This window comes from Xenopus laevis, chromosome 2S (genome assembly GCF_017654675.1).
Source record: "Xenopus laevis strain J_2021 chromosome 2S, Xenopus_laevis_v10.1, whole genome shotgun sequence".
Classification (NCBI taxonomy): domain Eukaryota; kingdom Metazoa; phylum Chordata; class Amphibia; order Anura; family Pipidae; genus Xenopus; species Xenopus laevis.
The window spans coordinates 85662012-85685183 of record NC_054374.1 but is presented as its reverse complement, the minus strand read 5'-3'; the positions used below and the strand labels follow the sequence as shown (position 1 = coordinate 85685183).

Here is a 23172-nt window from a genome sequence, read left to right as displayed (position 1 = left end):
ATCACCTCTGTTTACGTGCCACAGGGATTGTTCTTCCATATATTGTATGGAACAATCAAAAAAGCATTACAATAGTTAGCTCTGTGTAACAATGCTAATTTTATTTGTACTGTCACATGTAGATGTAGGGAGGAATCAACAACTTGCCTAAAAGGTTTATAGCGCTTGCAACAGCATCCAGGCAATGGTACCATGGGCATAAAATGCTAATTCTTTTTCACAATTGATCTGGATTTGGGGAAGGGAATATAGTAGACTTGGCTTTGGCCTCCAGCATGAGTGGCTCCCATTGGCCACAAAATGTCATTGGCGAAAATACAGATACAAATTAATTCTGTGTAATTGTGTTTACTTTGTCAGTAGTGGTCAACTGTTAAACCTACGACATAAATCATTGGCTTGCATGCGTCGAGTATTGAAAGTTGCTCAACTACAGTTGGAGGAGCACAGTTATTTTCTTTCTGGTGTCTCTATCTTTCTGGTCAAGGCAGAGATAAAAAGTAAAATTTACAAGTTTGATCACCACACTTGGGATTGGGAATATATTTGCCATCGCACCCATTTAAAACCGAACACATGGAATCCACAATGCATGGCTAATTAGCAATGTATTTATGTGCTGATTTATGTGCAGCCATGCATCATAATGAATTGCTAATTAGCCATGCAGCCTGTGGATTCCACGTGTTCGGTTTTAAAGGGTAACCCTATAGAGGGATATAGAAGAGGCATTAAAATTGGGGAACTTATTTGTCATTAAGAAACTGAAAGCAATAAGATTTAACAGAAATAAAAACACGAATCTGCAAGCGTGTGCTTTATAATGAAGCTTGTCACTGTGGCACGTTAATTTGCTGCAGCGTCTACACTATAGTCTAACATCGTCAGCCTACGCCCTGAACTCCCACAGTAGGCGCGTCGAGCACCTGACGCCTCAGCGCATCAGTCATCTCGCTACCGGAAATGCTATTTATTCCTTCTCCTTTGCAGTGGCGTGCGTGACTACGCACGTACGTACGTGAGTCACTGCGTCATCCTTTACGTCCTCCTCGTGCACTGTGTTGATTAGCGCGCAGTTCTCTTTGCGCGCGGTGTTGGTTTAACCTGTAGGTTTTCGATTTTCTCCAGTCGCCATCATGTCTTCAGGTAAAATATATAGAGGTGGTGGGGTAAAAAAAAAACCGAGCTATTTGGCGGCGAGTTCGCTACCTTTTAACACCCGGTCACGGGGCCTAGAGAGTCGGGAAGAGTGGGGGTGGTGACGCAGGAGCGGGAATTAAAATGGTGTCGTACAGTGTCACAGTAGTGAGAATAACTTTTCCGCCAGTAGTAGAAACACAGTCCTTTTAATACTGGAATCAAAACCAATCCCAAATGTACATTCTTTGAAATTGAAGAAAGGTAATACTAGTAGTCCCTGCGTTAAGTTCTCCTATGTCAGGGGTCCCCAACTTTTTTTATTCGTTAGCTACATTGTAAAAAGAGTCGGGGAACAATACAAGCATGAACATTTTTGGTGGTGACAAATTGTAAAGGCTATAGTTGGCTATTTGGAAGCTACACATGATAGAGAAATATATATATAGATATATATAGATATCTCCTTTGATGTAAGTGGAAGCAACATCCAAGGGGTTGGTGAGCTACGTGTTTCCCACAAGCCGCTGGTTGGGGATCACTTTCATATACAGAGGATTGTTTTTTATGTTCTTGTACTGAAGATAAAGTGGAGTAACAAAAGGACATTTCATATCTTGGGGCAAAGGCACACAAAGCTACTGGGGGAGATTAGTTGATTAATCGCTTCTTCAGGGGACTAATCTCCCCGCTAGCTGGAATCGAAATCGTCGGCGGGATGCCACTCGGAGCGCTTCGTTTTCTGAAGTTTTATCATGTGGAAACTTCTGGCGACTTTGTAAAACGAAGCACTCAGAGTATCATTCCGCCTGCGATTTAGATTCTAGCCGGTGAGCAGGCAGTTCTGGGAGATTAGTCACCCGAAGAAGAAACGATTTGTTGTTGGTCGACTAATCTCCCCCAGTAGCTTTGTGTGCCCTTTAGGGGATAGCGGTACTGTTTGATAGGTCAATTGATTCAATTGGTGGTCACTGTTGTTGCAGTCTTCTGGGGTTTACTAAGGAGGGGCCTTAAACCAAATTTGCATGATCTGCATCTAGTTGCCTCTGTGGATGACCAGGCTTTTCTAAACCTAATGAATACTTGTATTGTTTGAAGTGTTGCCAAGGTATTACAGATGACAATTTATGTTGATAAATGCATTCTGTTTTAGATCCTAGTAGTTATGGTGGCTATGGAGGAGGTCAGCAGCAACAAAGGTAAGTTTGGCATTTTGTGAATTTATTGTTGCTGTTCTTTCCTGGCTCTGAAAAAGGTATCTAAGCCTCATTAGAGCAGGGCACATTTCTTAAAAAAGACTCCCCTAACGGTAAAAATAAAAACTTGTTGCAGTTACTGCCTCTTTACCGCATGTCCACCGCAATCCCAATCCTCGGCTTTCTGAAGAAGCACTGCTACTATAGTATATGTATGGGAACCATTATATGGAAATCTCCAGATTACAGGAAGGCCATTTCCCATAGAGAAACCCCTAATATACCCATTACCGTTGTCTGTTTCTTCAAAAAGTATGCATCAATGCAATTTTCTATGCTGAAACCCAGCTGTTTAACAATTCTTTTCTTTCAGCATTATTTGAAATCCTTGCAGGGAAGGAGGGACTAAACACTTGTTACAAATTGTAACAACTTCTCAACATGTCACAGACAGCATGCAGGAACTACATAATCCACAATGCATTGCACTGTGATGTACCATTCCTTATTGAAATTGCATTTGCAGGGAATTGTGAGGGTTAGAGGATGCAGGCTAAGGACAGATGGCTGCTGATACAAAGTAACAGTAGTCAGACAGATCAGCAGGAGAGCAGGGGGCTAGGCTTATGGAACTGTTCCAAACCATTACAAATCATAAGTCTGCATATTCTTTAATCAATGTATATTGGAAAATTGCTTGCAATTATGCTTGTTTTTCAGAAAGCTTCAATTATGTTCGTGTAGAGTTCCCCTTTAAATTATATTTTAGTAGCTTTAAGGTATGAAACTCCAAATTGCAGAAAGAGCACTTATCTGGAAAACTCTTTTCGAGCATTCTGGATAGCAGATCCCATGCATGTATTTGTTTTTACCTTCTGTTTTTCCTTTCCTGTGGGTAATTCTACATTTTGGTAGGAGCAAATAAAACCTATTTTTCTTTATATAGCACCCACATTTCAGTCTTTGCCCCAGTCTAAATTTTCATATCACATTTATGCACACTATTGTCTGTTACACCGTGAGCTAATTAAACTGCCTTTTTTTTTCTGTGGGGGAACCTACCAAACATGGGGAAAACACAAACTCCTTGCATACAATGACCTAGCTTAAATTGAACACCCGTGCTACCCATTTTGTGTTGTGAGCCAATCCCTTATGTATAGTTCGTGTGTACCCTTAACATCAATTAACCCGGCTGTACTTAGTCAGTGAATTGAATTTGTATTAAAGGTTCAACATGTTGTTAAGCATTTTTTTTGTTTTGCAGCTATCCTGGATATGGGAATCAAGGCAACCAGAATTCTGGACAGCCATCACAAGTAGGTGTATTTTGCATCATCCATAACATTCCTTTTTATTGATGTCCTGCATCTTTGGTACTGTTTGAGAGTTGTGCAAATCCTGGGTTCACTTCAGATATGAATTCAGCCAGCTTCCTAGTATTTTCGTTAGCAGAGGGCCTCCTATGGTTTAACTTTATACCGGACATGTCATCGCCAGGCTGTTTATTTTCAATGCTTGACTGCTGACTTCCTTACTTGACAGTGTAACAGTGTGTTCTTTGACTGGATGCATTTTGAATTTTTATTGCCCTAATATTTCAAGGAGTTTTATTGCCCCTGTGATGCCAACTACATCCATTTGACTGGGTTATGACTCCTACTGGCTTTTTGTTTGGTTATTATAGTAAGAGACACTACATTATGTCAAAAAGGTTGTGGCAGCTTAGAGCAATAGCATAGAGACTATTTCTCGTACTGTCTGCTATGGTGTGTAAAATACTTTGGAATTGCCCTATTGAACAAAAAAAGGCAAGACTATGTTGCTAGTCCCCCAAACTGATTATGCAATCAGAATTTAGTACCGTGTTTGCTTTAAACACAAAATTCAGGGGGTTGTTCATGCTGCTTGACCATGATTTGTCAGGGATGGTGCATCATGCTGTATGTACAAAACGTTGAGTAAGCTGCAGCCTTCTAGGTAGTATGCCAAATTTTTACCAGACCTTTTGAAAAGCTGTGGTCACATCTGCTAATACTGCTCAGTCAAAAGCTCCATGTGCATGGGGCAGTGGAATCCGTGCTCCACACACAGCTTCTCATTTGTTATACAGCAGTTACTGTGCAGTAGCAACAGATGTACACTGTTATGTTGCTGCTGTTCTTTGGAGGGCAGTTAATGTCAAAATGCTTACATGCTATAGGCCTTCTTAAATAAAATGCTACTTGGTGTTAGGCTTTGGTTCTTTCTAAACTGCAGTTTTAAGGTTTCATTTTCTGTAGAAGTCAAAACTTGAGCATTATTTTAGCAAGTAGGTGCCTGTTGCTCATTCTCTTGCTAGTCACTTTCTAAAGGTATGTCTGACATATACTACTACTAATTAGAGAAAGTTTTGATAGCTGTACAGGAACATTTTGTGATCTGCATGATTAGTTAATGTAGCTCCATGTTAAAGAAGAACTAACCCCCCCCTTCAATAATAAAAAAACCCTACCCACTACCCTAGGTAGCCCCCTCTTCATAGGTGATTACTTGAAAGTGCACCTAATTCATTACTCATGTACAGTTGCAGTGGATCATGTGGGTGCTATTTTCCAGCTCTTCTGTATTCTTTGGGAAGTGAACGACTTATTGGTGCATGCACAGTTTGGGAAGTCTACCGCACATGCGCAAAAAGTGCTAGAAATTGTCGAAGGGAGAGGACCCGAAGAATGCAGAAGAGCCGGAAGATGGCGCCCATGAGCTCAGCACCTATACATGAATGGCATTTTCAGGTGTAATCACCTGTGTGGGGGTGGGTGGAAGCAGGGAGTGGGTGACTATGTAGGGTAGTTGTTAAGGGGGTGGTAGTTCGCCTTCAAATCCACCAAATGGGGTGATTTTTTTTCTATTAGGTATCACAAATATAAAAAGATGTTCTAAAAAGTATATAAAGAGAGGTTGTTATACTTTTGTCTTTCAGGTTTATTCTGGCTATGGGCAGACAGCAGAACAGTCATCCTATGGAGACTACAGTTCTGGCTATGGACAAAGTCATCCAGGTTTTTTATTTTTCCTGTTTAAATGGTCACTTGTTTAATTTGTCAAATGCTATGCAGTTGTATAGTCAAAAATTGAGATTTATACATATAACTTTGTTTGTCTCATGTAGGTTATGGGCAGCCAGTACAAGGCCAGAGCAGCTCTGGCCATGATAACCAACAATCCTATGGAAGTTATGGACAGCAGGGTCCAGATTCAAGAGGCGGGTAAGGATAACTAACTTGGCTGTGAAATTTTATTAAACATAACATTTCACCACAATGTGGCATTACTGCAGGCTTTGGGTGTGAACTCATTATTACTCATTTTATCTTGAAATACCACTACTATTTTCACATCCAGTGGGTACAAATACTAGCAAGATTATATTCTTTTTTTTGATTTTTATTCATTGATATAATTGGTGACTGCTAGTAAAATGAGAATTTAAACAAATTTAGGAACAGTGGAATATCTGAAACCCAATCAAGTGGGCAGCAATATCCACAACAAGCCGCTTATGACCAGCAAGCATCCGGTCAGAAGCAGCGATTGGGCTATGCAGAGACACCGCAACAAGGATCCTATGACCAGCCTGGATATGGTCAGAAACCCCAACTACAGCAAGGATCATATGACCAGCCTGGATATGGTCAGAAGCCACGACCAGTGTATGGGGAGCAATCACAGCAAGGACGTTCTGACCAGACTGTGGTATGTGAACAGCAGCAATCTTACCAGTCACGGAAAGAAGGCTATGGTCATTCCTCTCAAGGTAAACTTGCTTGTATTTTTGATTTTTTTTATTAAGTCTAAACTGAGCTTTAAATTTCCAATTTTCTGTCAAATTTGCTCTTAAAATGTTTGAATGTTCCAATTCACCTGTGTGTGTGTATTTGAATGTATTTGGCATATTTGAATTTAAGAGCCAGAATTGAAGTATGTCTTTGTCTTTCTGCCTTAGCTTCTCCGGCACAATGGCAGTTTACGTTTGCCACAGTTGTCATTGTTTAAGTTGGACTGGCACAAAAACATTTTGTCAACTTATTTACTGATTTTGTAATATTTCCTTACAACGTACAAGAAGAGGCCAAATATATACTAGCAAGACTAGTGTCCTAACCAGTAGACACTGTTCTTTCATTGCTGACCTAGCACTATGTCAAGGTGACCATAGCCACTGTGGTGACATTAATAACAATTAGTTACACCCTGTGCAATTCAAATTAATGGGTGTCCCAACCACCAAAGTTCAATATAAAGGCAATTAAAAGTTGTGCTTCTGTATAAAGATCACCCTCAGCAACTATCAACTATATCCCTGTAGTGCACCTAAAAGACACAAGCAAGCAAACCCAATTGTGCAGTATCAGGTATGGCAGGGCCTTCACCTACTGGTGATCTTATTTATAAGATTATGCAGGAACACTGGTACTTATACTCTTACTCGCTGCACTCTAGCTCTATTTCACTGAACGTTTACTTGGGGCTCCCCCACCTCTAACTCCAGTGTTCCTGCATACTATTGTAAGTCAGTCAGTAGGCAAAGCCCCTGTCACCCCTGATACTGAGCAACTGGATTTCTTCTAGCTGTTCTAACAATTAAAATGCCAAAAATGTAGCTTACCCATCAATTATTTGATCAACCCTTTAGATATATTGGATATTGTGGTCGAGTGATTTTGAGCCCATGTGTGCTCTGAAAAGCTGCTGAGTTAGCAGACAACTGCAGGCCATCCTTGGCTGCCTTAAGCTCAAGCAAAATGTTTTTTTTATCACACGTTGTAATTCTAATTAAGATCAAAAACAGTTGTTTTAATTGACCAAAACCCATGTACTATTACCCTAATAGGGTAATGGTTAAGGACTCTGCATGAAACATTTGCCCATTTTATATTTCTTGTCAGAAGATGATCGTCGGGACTCGGGCAGGTATGGTGGTGATAACAGAGGTTATGGAGGATCCCAGAGTTTTGGTGGTGGTCGAGGACGTGGTGGTTTCGACTCAGAGAGAAGGGGCTTCTCAGGTGGCATGAGGTGAGCTTTTGTTCAGTTATAAAGTATTCTACATTTTTCTTATTGTAGTAATGGCTGCTTAAATGTAACTAGATTTTACCACATTTTAGTTTTTAGAGCAACAAATATTTTAGTTTGTGTGATTTTTTTTTTTTTAATTTAGCCGCCTTTTCAAGTCTGCTGCTGGTTGTTGGTCACTTATCCTGGCACTCAAAAACTGACTGCTAGATTACTTTTTATTAGATTTTTTTATACTTGCACTCTCCCAATTTGTCCTGAAAGCTGCAGAAAAAATTGGAACATACTGCATACTAAATTTTTTTTACTCCATTCAGCCATGCTAATTAAAGTTGCATATCTGTTAGAAAGAAACTCCTTTTTTTCAGTCTTCATAAGTCTTTCTCAACTCTTTTTGTGATTCTTAAAGGAATCGTCCAGTATATAAAAAAAAAAAACTGAGTAAATGGATACTATGCAAAATAAAAAATGTTTCTAATATAGTTAGCCAAAAATGTAATGTATAAAGGCGGCAGTGACTGTCTTAACATAATAGCCACAACACTACTTCCCACTGTGCAGTTCTCATGGTTTCTACTGATTGGTTACCTGGCAGTAACCAATCCATGACTTTAGCTGGGTGGGGGCATCGGTCATAACTGTTGCTTTTGAATCTGAGCTGAATGCTAAGGATCAATTGCAAATTCACTGAACAGTTGTGTCCCATTTGGCCACCTTAAAAAAGTTCAGTGTAAAAATACTGGCTAAATAGGCTGTGTAAAATACAAAACAAATGTTTCTAATATAGTTAAAAAATTAAATAGATAGATAGATGAGTGAAAGAAAGAAAGGCTGGAGTGAACAGATGTCTAACTACGGCCAGCAATCCATTTTTAATTGGCCCGCAGCAAATTACAAAAATATAGCAGAATATGGCCCCCACGGTGACTGGATCCTTTTGAAGACCTCTTGCCCGTGGTAAATTGGCCCCCATGAAGCGTCCCGTGAGCTGTCATTAAGATTAAAAGCAAAGAGTGGTAACTTACATTACTCTTAGACTGAGATGCCCGACAAAGTCCCCTTTCCCTGCCCTTTGTACTGAGTGTGTGGAGCAGTGAAACAAACTTTTATGCAGCCATGCTGTCTCCTGTACTTTCCTAACAATCGGCTCTGGGCTGGCAGGCTGCAAACAGCAGATGGTGCAATGTGTGTGGTGCGCACTCTGCAATCCATTGATCATGTCTGAGGTTGCTCATGCAATCCCTGCAGCCTCTATAGATTACATTTTTGGTTAACTATTAAACGCTTATTTTGCACTGCCTTTCTGTTTACGCAGTTTTTATTTTTACACTGAACTGTTCCTTTGAATCTATCGCCTATATTTAAAGGAATTGTTCAGTGTAAAAATAAAAACTGGGTAAATAGGCTGTGCAAAATAAAAAATGTTTCTAATATAGTTAGTTAGCCAAAAATGTAATGTATAAAGGCTGGAGTGATTTGATGTATAACATGTCAGTCAGGACACTACTTCCTGCTTTTCAGCTCTCTTGGTTTACACTGACTGGTTACCAAGCAGTAACCAATCAGAGACTTGAGGGGGGGGGCACATGGGTCATATCTGTTGCTTTTGAATCTGAGCTGAATGCTGAGGATCAATTGCAAACTCACTGAACAGAAATGTACCATGTGTCCCCCCTTCAAGTCGCAGACTAACTCAGAGTTATAGAGCTGAAAAGCAGGAAGTTGGATTCTGGCTGTTTTATTAGACATCTGTTCACTATAGTCTTTATATATTACATTTTTGGCTAACTATATTAGAAACATTTTTTATTTTGCACATTCTTCTATTTACCCAGTTTTTAGTTTCACACTGAACTATTCCTTTAATAAAAGCTGGATTTGTTATACTCTTGATTGTATTCTCTCACAATTTTAAGACCACTTTAGTACTAGAAATAAAGGGCAGCAAACTAGTTTTCATAACCAAATATGTTTTAAATTAAATCATCAGGCAAAGGCCAAAGGTACATGTAGCAATTTGAGGTGGTTTGAAGGCCCCTGGTGGTTAAAATGTGTTTGGAGATTTTTGAGCATTTTACGATTTGTTCTTTAGCATGTTGGCTTTTTATATAGATATATATTTTTTATAAAGCACTATGTTCAACTATTGAAAATATTCTTTGTGTACTATATATTGTATTTATCATGGAAATGATGACTGACTGCTATCTGTGGAGTTTATTTTAACTATGGCTTTCAAACAAAGAGCTCCACAGTCAAGTTTGTCATCCATTGAAACACAAGTGTGTTTTATAAAGGGGTCCTCTTGGCAGTTCCCTGAAAATTTTGTTATTCTGTATACAGTGGTGCCAGATATTTGTTAACCTTTGAGTTTACCATATTTCTGTAGAAATATCACCTAAAATGTTTTTTCTAAAAATCAAATGAGAACCCAATTAGCAAACTTAGTCAAACACAATGCTTGCTCACTTATTTATTAAGGTAAACAATTCAAAGTTACATATCCGTGTGTGCCAAAAGTACGTGAACGTCTGATTCTCCATTCATTTGAAGGGGGAATATAAAGTCCAGTGTATCATCGGATTTGAGTGTGGGATTCCCTTCCTTATTTAAGAAACAGAAATCTGAGGGTTGCTATCCAAGTCTGATAACACAGGTTGGAGTTTCTTGTGACGAGAACAGCGGACATATTTTTTTAAAAAAAGTGTTGATGACGAGAGTATTAAATTGAGTGTTAAGCTTTCATGCATCACTGTACAACAATTTGCAGTGCCTGCTTTATAGCTCATTAAGTAACCGTCAATTTGTGAACTGGATGATTGTTGCAGCAAATGTTTATAAAACTGCATTTTACGTGTAGGTAGAAAGTGTAGTATTTGAGCAACCTTTACCTTTAAATATAATTCAGATCTTACATGCCTATCACTTAACATGCACAACCACTTTCATGGGTGTGCAAGCTACTGCACTTTATATGCAGCTAACCAGAGACCTAATGACCAATAAATTAACCATGTACTGTGTGGAGGTTAAGAAAACCTTTTCTCTGTTAAGAAAATTGTTGTATATTTTTTTGATATGTCTTAGCGTTGCAAGGTAAACTAGAATTTATATATACAGGTATGGGATACATTATCCAGAAAGATCCAAATTAGGGTAAGGCTGCCTCCCATACACCATTTATCCAAATGATTCAAATTTTTTAACTATTTAAACAGTCCAAACTAAAATATAATTAATCCTTATTGGAAGCAAAACCAGCCGATTGGGTTTACTTATGGTCCCATTTTGTCTGCATGTACTGGTTCACATATGGACAATTATATATTAAGGCCATGCTCAGTATAGTTCAAGTGATACCACAGTGTGTGTTTCTTATGGAGAATGGTGTGGAGCTTGCCTACAACATTGTGGGCTATAAATATACTAGTTCAATGAAACTTTGTATTACCGCACACCTCCTTCCACTTTTTCTGCGTAGTGGTGCTGGTCCACCGTTGACCTTGCCTGGTCACCTTAATGCTTTGTATTCTCGAAAAACGGTCCGCACACACCAATGTTGCAGTCGGGGATAGTGCCCCTTTTATTAATGCCACCAACAATAAATATTCAACGTTTCGGGGGGACACAGCCTCCCTTCTTCAGGAAGAAGAAGGGAGGCTGTGTCCCCCCGAAACGTTGAATATTTATTGTTGGTGGCATTAATAAAAGGGGCACTATCCCCGACTGCAACATTGGTGTGTGCGGACCGTTTTTCGAGAATACAAAGCTATAAATATACTACCCTGGAAAACCCAAGGTAAATTTCATTTGTCACCTATTTGCAGTAACACCAAAAAATGGAAATGCCCTAGGCTGAGGCATTGCTAAACTGTTAAGATGACTGAACATGGCGGATTATGGATGATTAACTGAAGCTGCCCCACCATAGTAAAGTTGCTGTGGTAAACAATGAAGTGCTGGTGGCTAGTTAATTATTTGTGGTTTAGGGAAGTGACATCACTCTGAAAAGAAAAATTAACTGTTGGTGTTTATGGAAACAATACACCCAACTTCAAAGGTAGCATTGGTGGTGGTAAAGGAATTGCCAATCTTTTTTTTTTTTTATTTTTTTTTTTTTTTTAGGCAAACGAGCAAAGTCCTTACGGTTTCTTTATTTTGTCTTAATGGCAATTTTAATGCTAAGACTGGGGTCAAATGTGTTTTCTTGTTCAATTAGACATGTTCTAATTGAATTATCTTTGCTGGTGTCTGACTAAATTTCATAAGGAACTATAGTACTGAGTGTACACGCTACCTGCTCTTTGATTTTCTTTCCACAAAAAGTTGATATTTCATTAATATTTATCTTGGCAAAATCAGCTTGTCTGATTTCTTTATAAATGTTACTCATTTTGTCTTATTTGGAATGAACATTGTCAAATATATACTAGAATACTTTTTAAATTAAAGGTCCAGTAACACCAAAGATGAGTAGTTTTAAATGCAGTTAAATGTTACCCTGCACTGGAAAAAAAAAAATTATTTCAGAAAAATTACTGCATTTTATTTACATAAGCTGCTGTGTAGCCATTGTGGCATGTTTTTTCACAGCTGATAACCAATAAACTGTGTACAATGCATGCCACCTTTTATAGTAGCAGCACCATCTACAACATTCTGTGTATTTGTTGGCACTATATATTATGGCATAAAATATGTGCTCTGCTGCACACTTAATCATGGTAATGCTGACTTTTCTACAGGGCTGGGGTCTTGCTTGCAGACACCATGACTTTTGGTCATTGGTTCAAATTGAAAATAAATTTAAACTAAGCCAGAATAATTGTGTGAACTGTGGTCTGCAACTCAAAGGTTTTCAGTGTAGTTGGAAATGATCTAGCATTTTAACCTTTCATTTGTGTTCAATAGTTAAGGAAATAAATCTTGATCCTTAGCAGGACCTTAATAAATTTAAAAAAAAAAAAGGAAATTAAAAATTACTGGGGGTGCCAATAGTTAGGGACCCTCCAGTGATTATAATCACTTACCCAAGACCCCCAGACAGTGGTCCTGATCACTAAAAACTGGGTTGCAATCTTGCTTTTCCTCATTTTTGCCCCCAGGTCATTGTATATGCATAGTACAGTAGAAAGCTGGCATTTTGCTTGTAACTTAAGGCTATTGTCACCGTACCCATTGCATATGAAGGTTAATGTATTTCATAGAAATATATAAAAGTGGCTTGCATTAGATATGATCTCTCAGACCTGTTCCATCTCAATCCACATGGCATCCCATTACTGCAGTGGATGCAGATTTAGTTCCACACCATAAGGCAAATCTTCAGCCGTCAAAACTAAATCCCATCCAGGTGGTAAGTACAGGGTAGAGTTGTGAACCATCACTTCTTAAATCCCATGGGCAATGATAGTATACCTGAGAATCATTTGTCTCCAAGTGCAGTATGCAAAGAAAATGTATAAAAACTACTGTCCTGATTAAGGGCACTCTGATATATAATACGAAGAGGGTTGGTGGAGCACTCCAAAGCTAATTATAATATCAGTAAAGTTTAATGAAAATGCAACTTGCCTACATGCAACAAAAAACTTGACGAGTACCTTAATTGACTACCTCGTGTTCCATTATTCAATTTGTTTTTGCAATTGTATGTACTTCCAAAGAATGAGTTACTGATAAAACAAGTGGCCACTGTCACTGATCAATATTTTTTTTGTGTATTTTATAAAATGCACCTAACCTTTTTTTTTTTATGCTATATAAGGAAATGTGTATATATATTTTATAACTAAATATGAATTCTTGACTGTTTTATCAATGACTGGACTTTGCTATTTGCTTCCTTTCCCAAAAATGGTAATCATGGGAACCTGACTTACTCTTGGCTCCTTTTTGGGGGATCTGCATTCAACAGCCACAAGTTGTAAGGGGGGCCAAAAAATCATGTCTCCACTTTTTCCTCCGCAGCGGTGGTGATCGAGGTGGCTCCAAAAATTTTGGTGGTAAGTGCCCAGAATCTAAAACGTTTCCATGGAATTCCTGTCGCAAAGAACAGGACTCCTCAGCTTGTTTCAGGCCAGTAATATGATCTGCTACATATCTGTATACATTAAACTTTGGAAAAAAAACAGTATCTGAATGCCGATCTGGTGTGATAAAATACAGGGAATTACTATTCAGTTTATATTCTCATGACTCATAGGCACTGATCAGTTTATAAGAAACGTGTGTAATTCAGGTGCTCCCTATGAAAAACTCTTTAAGTTTTAATTGGAACAATACACAATTGGTCCCCTATTCCTTTTTGACTTTTTCCTAAGAGATTGGAGTGCTTTTATAATACTGGTAATTAGAATCTCTGCACCATACTTTATTTGCTACAGCTCATACCCATTGTTCACAGCAATGTGAAAAACCCTGACTCGCCTGTTCCCAAAAATATTACTAGATTTCTGTTAAAAAAAATAAATAAAAAGAAAATCTTTTACTTTAGGTAGGTCACATCTGTGTTTATCAGTGAAAGCAAACAAATCAAGGTTAGCAATCCCTTCCCCCACCCCCATAATGCATTATTTGTAGCTTGCCTAACAGAACTGAGTCTTGTACGTGTAGCTCCATTCTATGTCATACAAGAACTGTTGGCTAAGAAGAATATGCAGGCTCTTGTTTAGTATGAATTAAACAAGTTTACAGACCTCATCCTTTAAACGTCACTATACCATAACTGTTGGCAAGCAAAACCGATCATAATATGAATTGTGGGCTCGGCCCGAAAGCGTGTTAGGGTGATGTATGATGCAAAAATTATTAGTATAGTGGAAGTGTTTAAGATGAGGATAATGCTAATCTGATTTCTGTCAGCAGTTGGCATGCCGTTGCATTGTCAGCCTTGTGTTGCACCCCAAATTGTCACACAGGGGCAAGCCAGAAATTTTTTTTTCCCCTCTGCAGTAGTATCAACATATATCGGAGAGAACTTCTTGCCTTGCTGCTGTGCTAAGATTTAAATGCAAGCCTACGCCAAATGCTTAACTCTGCATCTTTGGTTGGTGTAATAGAATCAACTGCAAATTAATTTGCTCTTAGCAGTGATGTGACTTTATAGCTCTTTATAACTGAACTTTTTTTTAATTTGGTTCTGCCACACTGGTAGATGGCAGTGTTGAGACTGCAACTGTGTATTGCCTAAGCAATGACGTACATAGGTCAGTGGTTAATTTTCACACCAATTTGGGGAGCATCATAGGGCTGGCTGCAAGTAAATAAATATATAATTAAAAGGGCAGGGCCTGTTCTTTCTATACTCATGAATGTTTACAAGGAAACTTAAAAAGGATAGCTATCAAAGAGAAAATATACCACAATATGCAATACTACACACTAATCTGCGCTCAGAGGTTGAAACACAATTATGTGCAAAATAGCAGGTAAGCAGTGGAAAGTTAATTACTGAGCTACCAATTATCCAAACAAATCGGTATAATGAGATAGTTGTAAATGAATTCTAAATAGAGTAAATCTTTATCAATAAATACACTATTGAAATAAAAACACAATTTAATCCAGTTAAATGGTAAAATGCTTGCATCTCAAGCACAGTGCTATAATGAAATATTACATAAGAGCAGACAACTTCAAGAAATTCATAATTCATATATAAATCACTTGTCAGCATGGGTGATCGAACAGGTGAAGCCCAGCTTAAGGGGAGGTAATAAAGAGAGAACCCTTCACCAACGTGAAACATTTTAGATTTATACTTTAAATATGATCACTCCTATGGGTTTTAACAAGTATGGTAATATAAAAGTTTTACATAATTGATGGAATGTTACTTGTGTTGTCTATAGATCATTTGAATATTTTGTTTTATTACCTTTAAAATGTGCAACAATAAAGTGAGACAAAAACCTGTGAATCGATGCGGATCAGCGCAACTATAAAAAGACGTGATTTTCTCCAAGCCTCGTTTCCACGTTCGCTTAAAGAGGTTGTTCACCTTCAAACAACTAGTTTTTTTCCGATAGATCACCAGAAATAACTTTTTCCAATTACTTTCTATTTTATGTCACAGTTTTTCTAATATTGAAGTGTGAAGTGTCATTTTTCACCTTCTAAAGCTGCTCTCGGAGGGGGGGTCGCAGACCCTGTAACCTGTTCTAAATTGACACATTTAGTTGATACATTTCTTATCTTTGTTCCTGCTGAGCAGAATCGCTGATTTTCATTACAGACAGCTGTTAGAATGGATACAGTAGCTGCTAATACTCCAGAGATGCTGCAAAATTGTAACAGTTTAGAGGCTGCACCAGAATTACTGAGCTGCCAGACAAACACACCAGAGTCACAAACATTCAACTTTAAACTTCAATTTTGGAAAAACCGTAAAAAAAATAATTGAAAGTAATTGAAAAAAGTTTATTTCTGGGGAACAATCTGAAAACTGAACTGAAAAAAAAGTATGGAAGTTTAACAGCCCCTTTAAGAGTGCTCGAAATGTTTAGGGAGGAGGTGTTGTCCTTACTATTTTTATTAATGTACCTAAAACTCTGCCCTTTTTTTGGGCAAACTTTATTTTAGTAATTTCTATATAGAATTGTGCTTTAGATGTGAGCATTTTACCATTTAACTGAAATCCATTGTTTTTATTTCAAAAGTGTATATTCATAAAGTTTTTTTATTAAAGTTTTTTATTTCACAGCGCTATTTAGTTTATGTAGGGGAAATGTACCTCCTTTGTTATATTTATTTGAGGGCATAGCTTTCTGTACAGATTTTGCTAAATACTGCTTTTATGCAGAGGCATTGTGTACAGATAAAATAATGCACACTGCAGTACAATTATTGTACTGCTTTTATGTATTTAAAGGACCAGTAACATCAAAAAATTAAATTGTTTTAAAGTAATAAAAATATAATGCAGTGTTGCCCTGCACTAGTAAAACTGCTGTTTGCTTCAGAAACATTACTATTGTTTATATAAATAAGCTGCTGTGTAGCCATGGGGGCAGCCATTCAAAGGAGAAAAGGCTCAAGTTACACAGCAGACAGCAGATAAGCTCTGTCTGTCTAATGGTGTTATCTGTTAGCCATTATCTAGCCTGTGCCATTTAGCCGTTTTTCAATTTCCGCCATTGCTACACAGCAGCTTGTTTAAATGAACTATAGTAGTGTTTCTGAAGCAAACACATCAGTTTTACCAGTGCAGGGCAACACTACATGATATTTTCATTACTTTAAAACATTTTCAGTTTTTGGTGTTACTGTTCCTTTAAGCAATGTCCTCAAATCTGAAAAGCAGCCAGTATGACATCTCTAATAGACCCAGCTTATAAACAGTGTACATTTTGCCTTTAGTTTGGTGGTACAAAGGGCTGTTCATTGCCATCTCTCCTATCCACTGCTTCTTACAAGTGCACAGACTACTTGAAGTCAGCCTGTGAGCACAGACTGAGCGGATTTCGGTGTGAAAGTATGTATTTTAGCAAATCCGCTCCATTTGTGTTTCCATAGGCACACCATGCCTGCCCATGCACTTTTATAAGGAGGAGTGGATGGGAGCACATCAACTTTTCTCTGCCTGCATTTTCTCTGTCGGATAAAAGCCAATGAGCAGCCTTGAATGCCACTAGTGTTAATGTTGTGAGCAGTAGGTTTCTTGTGGGTGTTTTCCTTGAATGACCTTAAATACCTTGCTTAGTATTTCTTGTGGGGGAAGGAAATGGCTTTTTAAAAAAAAAAAAAAATATATATATATATATATATATATATATATATATATATATATATATATATATATATATATATATATATATATATATATATATATATATATATATATATATATTTTCATATGAAAATTTGGGAACCCCTCTTGATTCTTTGGAGATTTATCATTGGCTGCGCTTTCAAAGAAGCAACTTCATTTTCATATATAACATGCCTTATGGAAAGAGTAGTATTTCAGCAGTAACAAAGTTTATTGGATTAACAGAAAATATGCATTATGCATCATAACGAAATTAGATGCATAAATTTGGGCACCCCAACAGATATTGCATCAATACTTGCTTGAGCCTCCTTTTGCAAATGTAACGGCCTAGACGGCTCCTGTAGCTTTTGATGAGTGTCTGGATGGCAGTATTTTTGGCCATTGTCCATACAAAATCTCTCCAGTTCAGTTAAATTTGATTGCTGCCGAGCATGGACAGCCTGCTTCAAATCATCCCATAGATTTTTTCATGATATTCGAGTTGGGGGACTGTGATGGCCATTCCAGAATATTGTACTTCTCCCTCTGCATAAATGCCTTTGAAGATTCGAAGTGTGTTTAGGGTCATTGTCTTGTTGGAATATCCAACCCCTGCACAACTTGCAATTGGCCACCTTCAATACCTTTTCTCATGATTGGACACACCTGCCTATGCAGTTCAAGTCTTAACGCGCTAATCCAACCAATTTGGTGTTGCGAGTAATCCGTAGTGAGCAGTTACATGCATTCAAATTAGCAAAATTACAAGGGTACCCAAATTTTTGCATAGCCAGTTTTCACATTTGATTTCCTTTCATACAACTGAATACTGCTTCCCTAAAAATCTTTGTTCAGAAAACGCCATAGTACTCAGATGTTCCTGGGAAATGAGACATACTACTCTGTATTCTTATTTGTTGAAAGTGGAGTAAATTATTATGCAGGCTGAGAGGGGTTCCCAAACTTTTTCATATGACTCTATATGTTTAGCTTGTTTTATTTAAAAGATCATCTTAAATAAATTCAGGATAATCACAATTATTTTATACTTTTAAAGGTGATTAATCTGCTAAATTGGCAAAAAATAAACTGTTCCCCCATACAGTTTTAATCAGGGCTTCATCAGGCAGGAAAGGTTTGGGGTTTTGTTCTTGTTGTATTAAGATGGAGCATGTTCAATTATCCCTTCCTTTATCTGCCTTTTTCTTGTCATTTAACAGGTCCCAGAGATTTTGGAAGCAAACCAGATAATGGTAAGTAGTCCTTTGCACCACTTTGCAATCAAGCTTGGAAATTTGTCAGGAGCATTTCTATGCTACATCCAGCCTGAGGTGGCCTTCACCTTCCATCACTCACAGAGAGCCCCCACCTACACTTGTCTACTCGACGGGTGGAAGGGGTAGATCACACTCTGCACCAGAAGAGCCCAGTTGTAACGCTGATGTCACATTGTTACACACATTACATTTGGCTTTCTCCTGTTTTGCGTTTTATAGATGATCAGGATAACTCTGATAATAACACCATATTTGTCCAAGGCATGGGTGAAGATGTTTCACAAGAACAGATTTCTGAATTCTTCAAGCAGATTGGCATTATTAAGGTATGGAAAACATTTCATGACTATGAAATTATCTGAATTTTACAGTAACTTATTTTACATTAGTCATTGTAACATTGTATTGGCCCATGCTGAGACCCAGTTAGCTGTTCTGTTTAGGGCAGAGGTGTCGCAATGTGGCCCAGGAAAGCCAAAAGGTTGGACACCTTTAGGGCAAGGGTGTCTTTACGTTGCATTAAAAATGTTAATACTTGCATAAATACAATAAAAAAATGTTATGGCTCCATCCCAATTCTATTAACGTGAGACACTAATGTTCAATCCATAGTGCAGGTATGTTAAATGCTGAGCTCAATACAAATAGTGATAGCCTCTTTTATACTTCAGACAACTCACCCTGTAAAATCTCTAACCAGGTTGTATAAAACTTAAGGTCCCACACTCATGCATAAGTGGGACTCCACAGCATGCTAAACATTTTAAAGGGCGCGAATGCACTAAGATAGTAGAGTGGCCCAGGTGCATTGTCCCCAGCCAATAGTTGGAGGTGAAGTGCAATGAAGAATTGGCAAGCATTTCCTGTCACTCTCAGAAAATACATAAAAAAAAAAGTGTAGTGTGATTTTTGTAGATATATTTACTCCAGCCACACCTGTTCCCAGGGGCTCTTTCTAGATGTACGGTTAGCAAAGCCCATATCTGCTTTTCTAAAGGGTTTGTACTATAGGTGGAGCTCATATAACTTTGCCTGATCTCTTGTGATCAAGACTAGCTGTGGACTTTCATCTGGTATTACACAGAACTTCTGCAAATATGTCACCAAAGCTTACACATTGGCATACCCTGCCAGAATAAACCAAATAACTTTTTTGTAATTAAACTATTTCAGACCAACAAAAAGACAGGCCAACCAATGATAAATCTCTACACGGACAAAGAGACAGGCAAATCGAAAGGTGAAGCCACAGTGTCCTTTGATGATCCCCCATCAGCCAAAGCAGCAATTGAATGGTTTGATGGTAAGACTATTGGCATTTAAATATACTGTATGTTTTACAGCTATAGTTTCTATTTTTTATATTTAGAACTGTAAAATAATCAGAATGTGCATACATCATAAAGAAATATATATAGTTTTAATTAATCTGTACCTCTTAATACCAGGTAAGATGTTTCTTAGCAATGTTATTAAAGTTTCCTTTGCGACTCGGAGACCAGAGTTCATGAGAGGAGGTGTTGGAGCAGCAGCAGGAGGAGGAGGAGGTGGAAGACGTGGAGGGGGTGAGTAATTTCTCATTTAAATGGAAAGTGTGCCTATCTCATTGGTTGTTAGAAAAGGTGGTAGTTCAATATGGAGGTATTTTTTTGTAAAAATGTTGCCCCAGTGAGACTTTTCAAAGATTAGCTGGATGTGACAACCATAAGGGATTCAATTTCTGTAAAGTAATGCCCATAGTTCCTAGCTGCTGTGCAAATACCACTTGTCTGTCTCTTTACAAATGTATTATGCCATTTATTATCTTTATTGGGGGACAGAACATATTTTGCATTCACAAAGTGTTTGTTTCAGCCCTATCCATATCACTTTTGTATGAGGCAGTAAAAACATTTTAATTTTCATGTAGAAGTGCTGCAGTATATATTTTTGTACAAGATTATCCAGGAATTTTAGCAGAAAACCGTACTGAGATATCTGACATACATTGCAAATAAATACATATAGGGGTATATTTATCAAAGAGTGAAGTTCCGCCACTAGTGAAATTCCGCCACTCTCCATTCATTTCTATGGGATTTTTATAGGCGTATTTATCAAAGGGTGAACTTTCACTTTCACTCATTGATAAATACGCCTTTCAAAATCCCATAGAAATGAATTGAGCTGCGGAATTTCACTCTTTGATAAATTTACCCCATAGTCTCTCAGGACAGAGTAACAAATATACATGACCAGAATATTCATGTATGCAGAATCTATATCATACATAATATATACATTAAACATTATCTAATTAGTAGTGATGCAGTCTAAACTGTATCTCCTATGTGAAGAGGTTTGCTGCCTCCATGGTTGGTGGGGAAAATCGGGAACCAAAAATCACATGTTCCCTTCATCTCGACAAAAGTATACAGATAACTTGATTTTATAATTCAAAGACTGAGTTTCTGAAGCAACACCAGATTATTTTTAGTAGTGAAATTGTATATTTAGTAAAGCATGTATTGTCAACAAAACGTTTCGTCCCCCTGCTAGGAAAGGTCCCAAGAGGGCCGGAAACGTTATGTTGCCTATATGCTTTACTAAAAAAACTTTTTCACTACTAAAAATAACCCGGTGTTGCTTGTTCTTTTTGAAACTATACTAAACCTTAACCATGCAACTGGGTGAAAGCTTAGAAGCAGAGAAGTGCCACCCATTCTACAATATATATCACACAAAATATGATGGTGTTATGTTGCTGTTGTGATTGTGAAAGTTTATTTTAAAGTGAACAACCGCTTTAACCTGAAGGATTTAATACAATGATGTTCCCCATGCATTTTTACAAAGCCTCTTCTGTTTTTACAGGTCACAGAGGTGGTGGCTTTGGAGGCCGTGGCTCTTTTAGAGGTGGCAGCAGTGGTCCTCAGAACGGTGACTGGGTTTGCCCAAATCCGTGAGTGCTCATGCCTAAAATATTTGGCTTTTTAAGTATCTCCCTCCCCTTTATATTTTTATATATAATAATTTGTAAAATATGGAATATATGCTTTCTATAATTCTAGTTCCTGTGGTAATGTCAACTTTGCAAGGAGAGACTCTTGTAACCAGTGCAGTGAGCCCAGACCAGAAGATTCAAGACATGGTGGAGGTTAGTAACTTTTATTGGAGAATCCTGGTCAGTCACAGTTATTCTGCATAGTGTCTGAAAGCATTTTAAAGGGAGACCAGAGCTAATACAAGCCTTTTGTGTAGTTGATGGGCATTTGATTACAGTGGTCCTCACAGAAAACTGCTACATTTACACACATTGTAGCATAATGTCTGAGAAATCCATTTATATTATGCAATAGCTGTTAAACATTGTTTCAGACCACACAGGACAAGATAAAGGATTACTCCTCAACTGAATTATCCATTACTATAGCTGTAATGCTATAGAGTTTTCCTGCTACTGAATGTATTCACGGCTTACTAATTATTTATCAAGAGTAACTTTCATAAAAATTTTTGGGTTGACCTGGGGAAGTACACATAAACACAAGAAACATTGTGTCCATCTTAATTTCCCATCTAATATGTTTAATGCTAATGACACCGTTTCAGAGGATGTGTGTTTTTTTTTTTTTTTATTAAGGACATACCTTACTTAGGTCATAACCTAAGTACATTCTAAACTTTGTCCATGTATAGAATAGCATTCTGTCTTTTCCTATAGTTTATTTACGTATGATGTATAAAGGTGTTTGTTTCTTTAATACAAACCAAGCTTTTTTGTATTTTTTTTTTTTCATGTCTTTGTGAAAATGTGGGCATATCTGTTTAAGAACTGTTTAAAAGTAGCAAATATAAGTAAATTTTCCCTCTTCCCCCCCGTTTATATAGATCGAGGTCGAGGTGGCTATGGAGGGTTTAGAGGACGTGGAAGGGGAGGTGACAGAGGTGGTGGATATGGGGGTAAAATGGGAGGCCGGTAGGTATTCTCTCTTAAAATGTTAATCCCTAGAATGCTATTTATTAGGTTGAAACTTATCAAAAAGGCTTGCCATTTGTAACTGTCTCAGCCTGTTTCTGGACAGAAATTGCTAATTGTTTAAAATTAAAATGGCATCTGGCATCTATTTGTTGGGTTTTTTTGACTTGATGGAATTTATGAAATAGTCCGGTTTAGCCTTTTAATTGGGGTTTCTGCTTAGAACTAATGCTTGCCATTATAAATAAAGACTTACTGTATTGTATACAGTCACACCTGCTATTAACATTTTCTTCCTAAATTATATTTTCAGAAATGACTTCAGAAGTGATCAGCGTAACAGACCTTATTGAAGCGCATCTCGTCTCTTGCTTTACAAGTGACCTCCATATCTTTAGAATTATGTCTTGTGTATTTGATTTGTTTTGGTTTGACTTCCCCCTTAAATGTGAGAACAGTTTTTTTTTTTTTCTTCTGTGTCCTATATTGTAACAGATTTACAGAGCTCTGCCCCTAATTTCATCAATTTGACCAATGTGAAACTTGCCAAAAGATGTTTTGTAATACAATAAATACAAATTGTTTTTATTTATGGATGTTTCTCGTAATATATCAGGAAGTATGAGATTTAAATTTCTGCTATGAAAATTTACCATTCTGTGAGTGTGTGCACAATTTCAACACATATGCTGAGACCCATAGCTCACTGTTAAGATGGCACATGGCAAACCGTTCTGCATAATGGTAAACAAACTTTTATGCCACACTGATAATTTATAATGCTGATCCACCCCA

The 23172-nt window shown here is 37.7% G+C and overlaps 1 protein-coding gene across 2 annotated transcripts; it reads left to right on the top strand.

Annotated features, from left to right (window-relative positions):
* The first annotated feature begins 987 nt into the window (after positions 1-987).
* Positions 988-22965, top strand: taf15.S (TATA-box binding protein associated factor 15 S homeolog). Of its 2 annotated transcripts, none has more exons than XM_018248346.2 (16): positions 988-1146; positions 2291-2336; positions 3601-3652; positions 5296-5374; positions 5485-5581; positions 5816-6129; positions 7262-7391; positions 13359-13393; positions 18363-18395; positions 18639-18745; positions 19593-19722; positions 19868-19984; positions 21273-21360; positions 21470-21555; positions 22290-22377; positions 22691-22965. In XM_018248346.2, exons 1-16 carry the CDS (start codon positions 1137-1139, stop codon positions 22728-22730), a joined length of 1452 nt encoding a protein of 483 aa, XP_018103835.1. In that variant the 5' UTR covers positions 988-1136; the 3' UTR covers positions 22731-22965.
* The last annotated feature ends 207 nt before the right edge of the window (positions 22966-23172 follow it).

What these genes read in the sequence shown, in the direction of transcription:
- taf15.S (XM_018248346.2), top strand. An exon ending in GGAGGTCAGCAGCAACAAAG is followed by an intron (nt 2,337 to 3,600) that starts GTAAGTTTGGCA and finishes TTTGTTTTGCAG; the next exon opens with CTATCCTGGATATGGGAATC. An exon ending in TGGAAGCAAACCAGATAATG is followed by an intron (nt 18,396 to 18,638) that starts GTAAGTAGTCCT and finishes TGCGTTTTATAG; the next exon opens with ATGATCAGGATAACTCTGAT.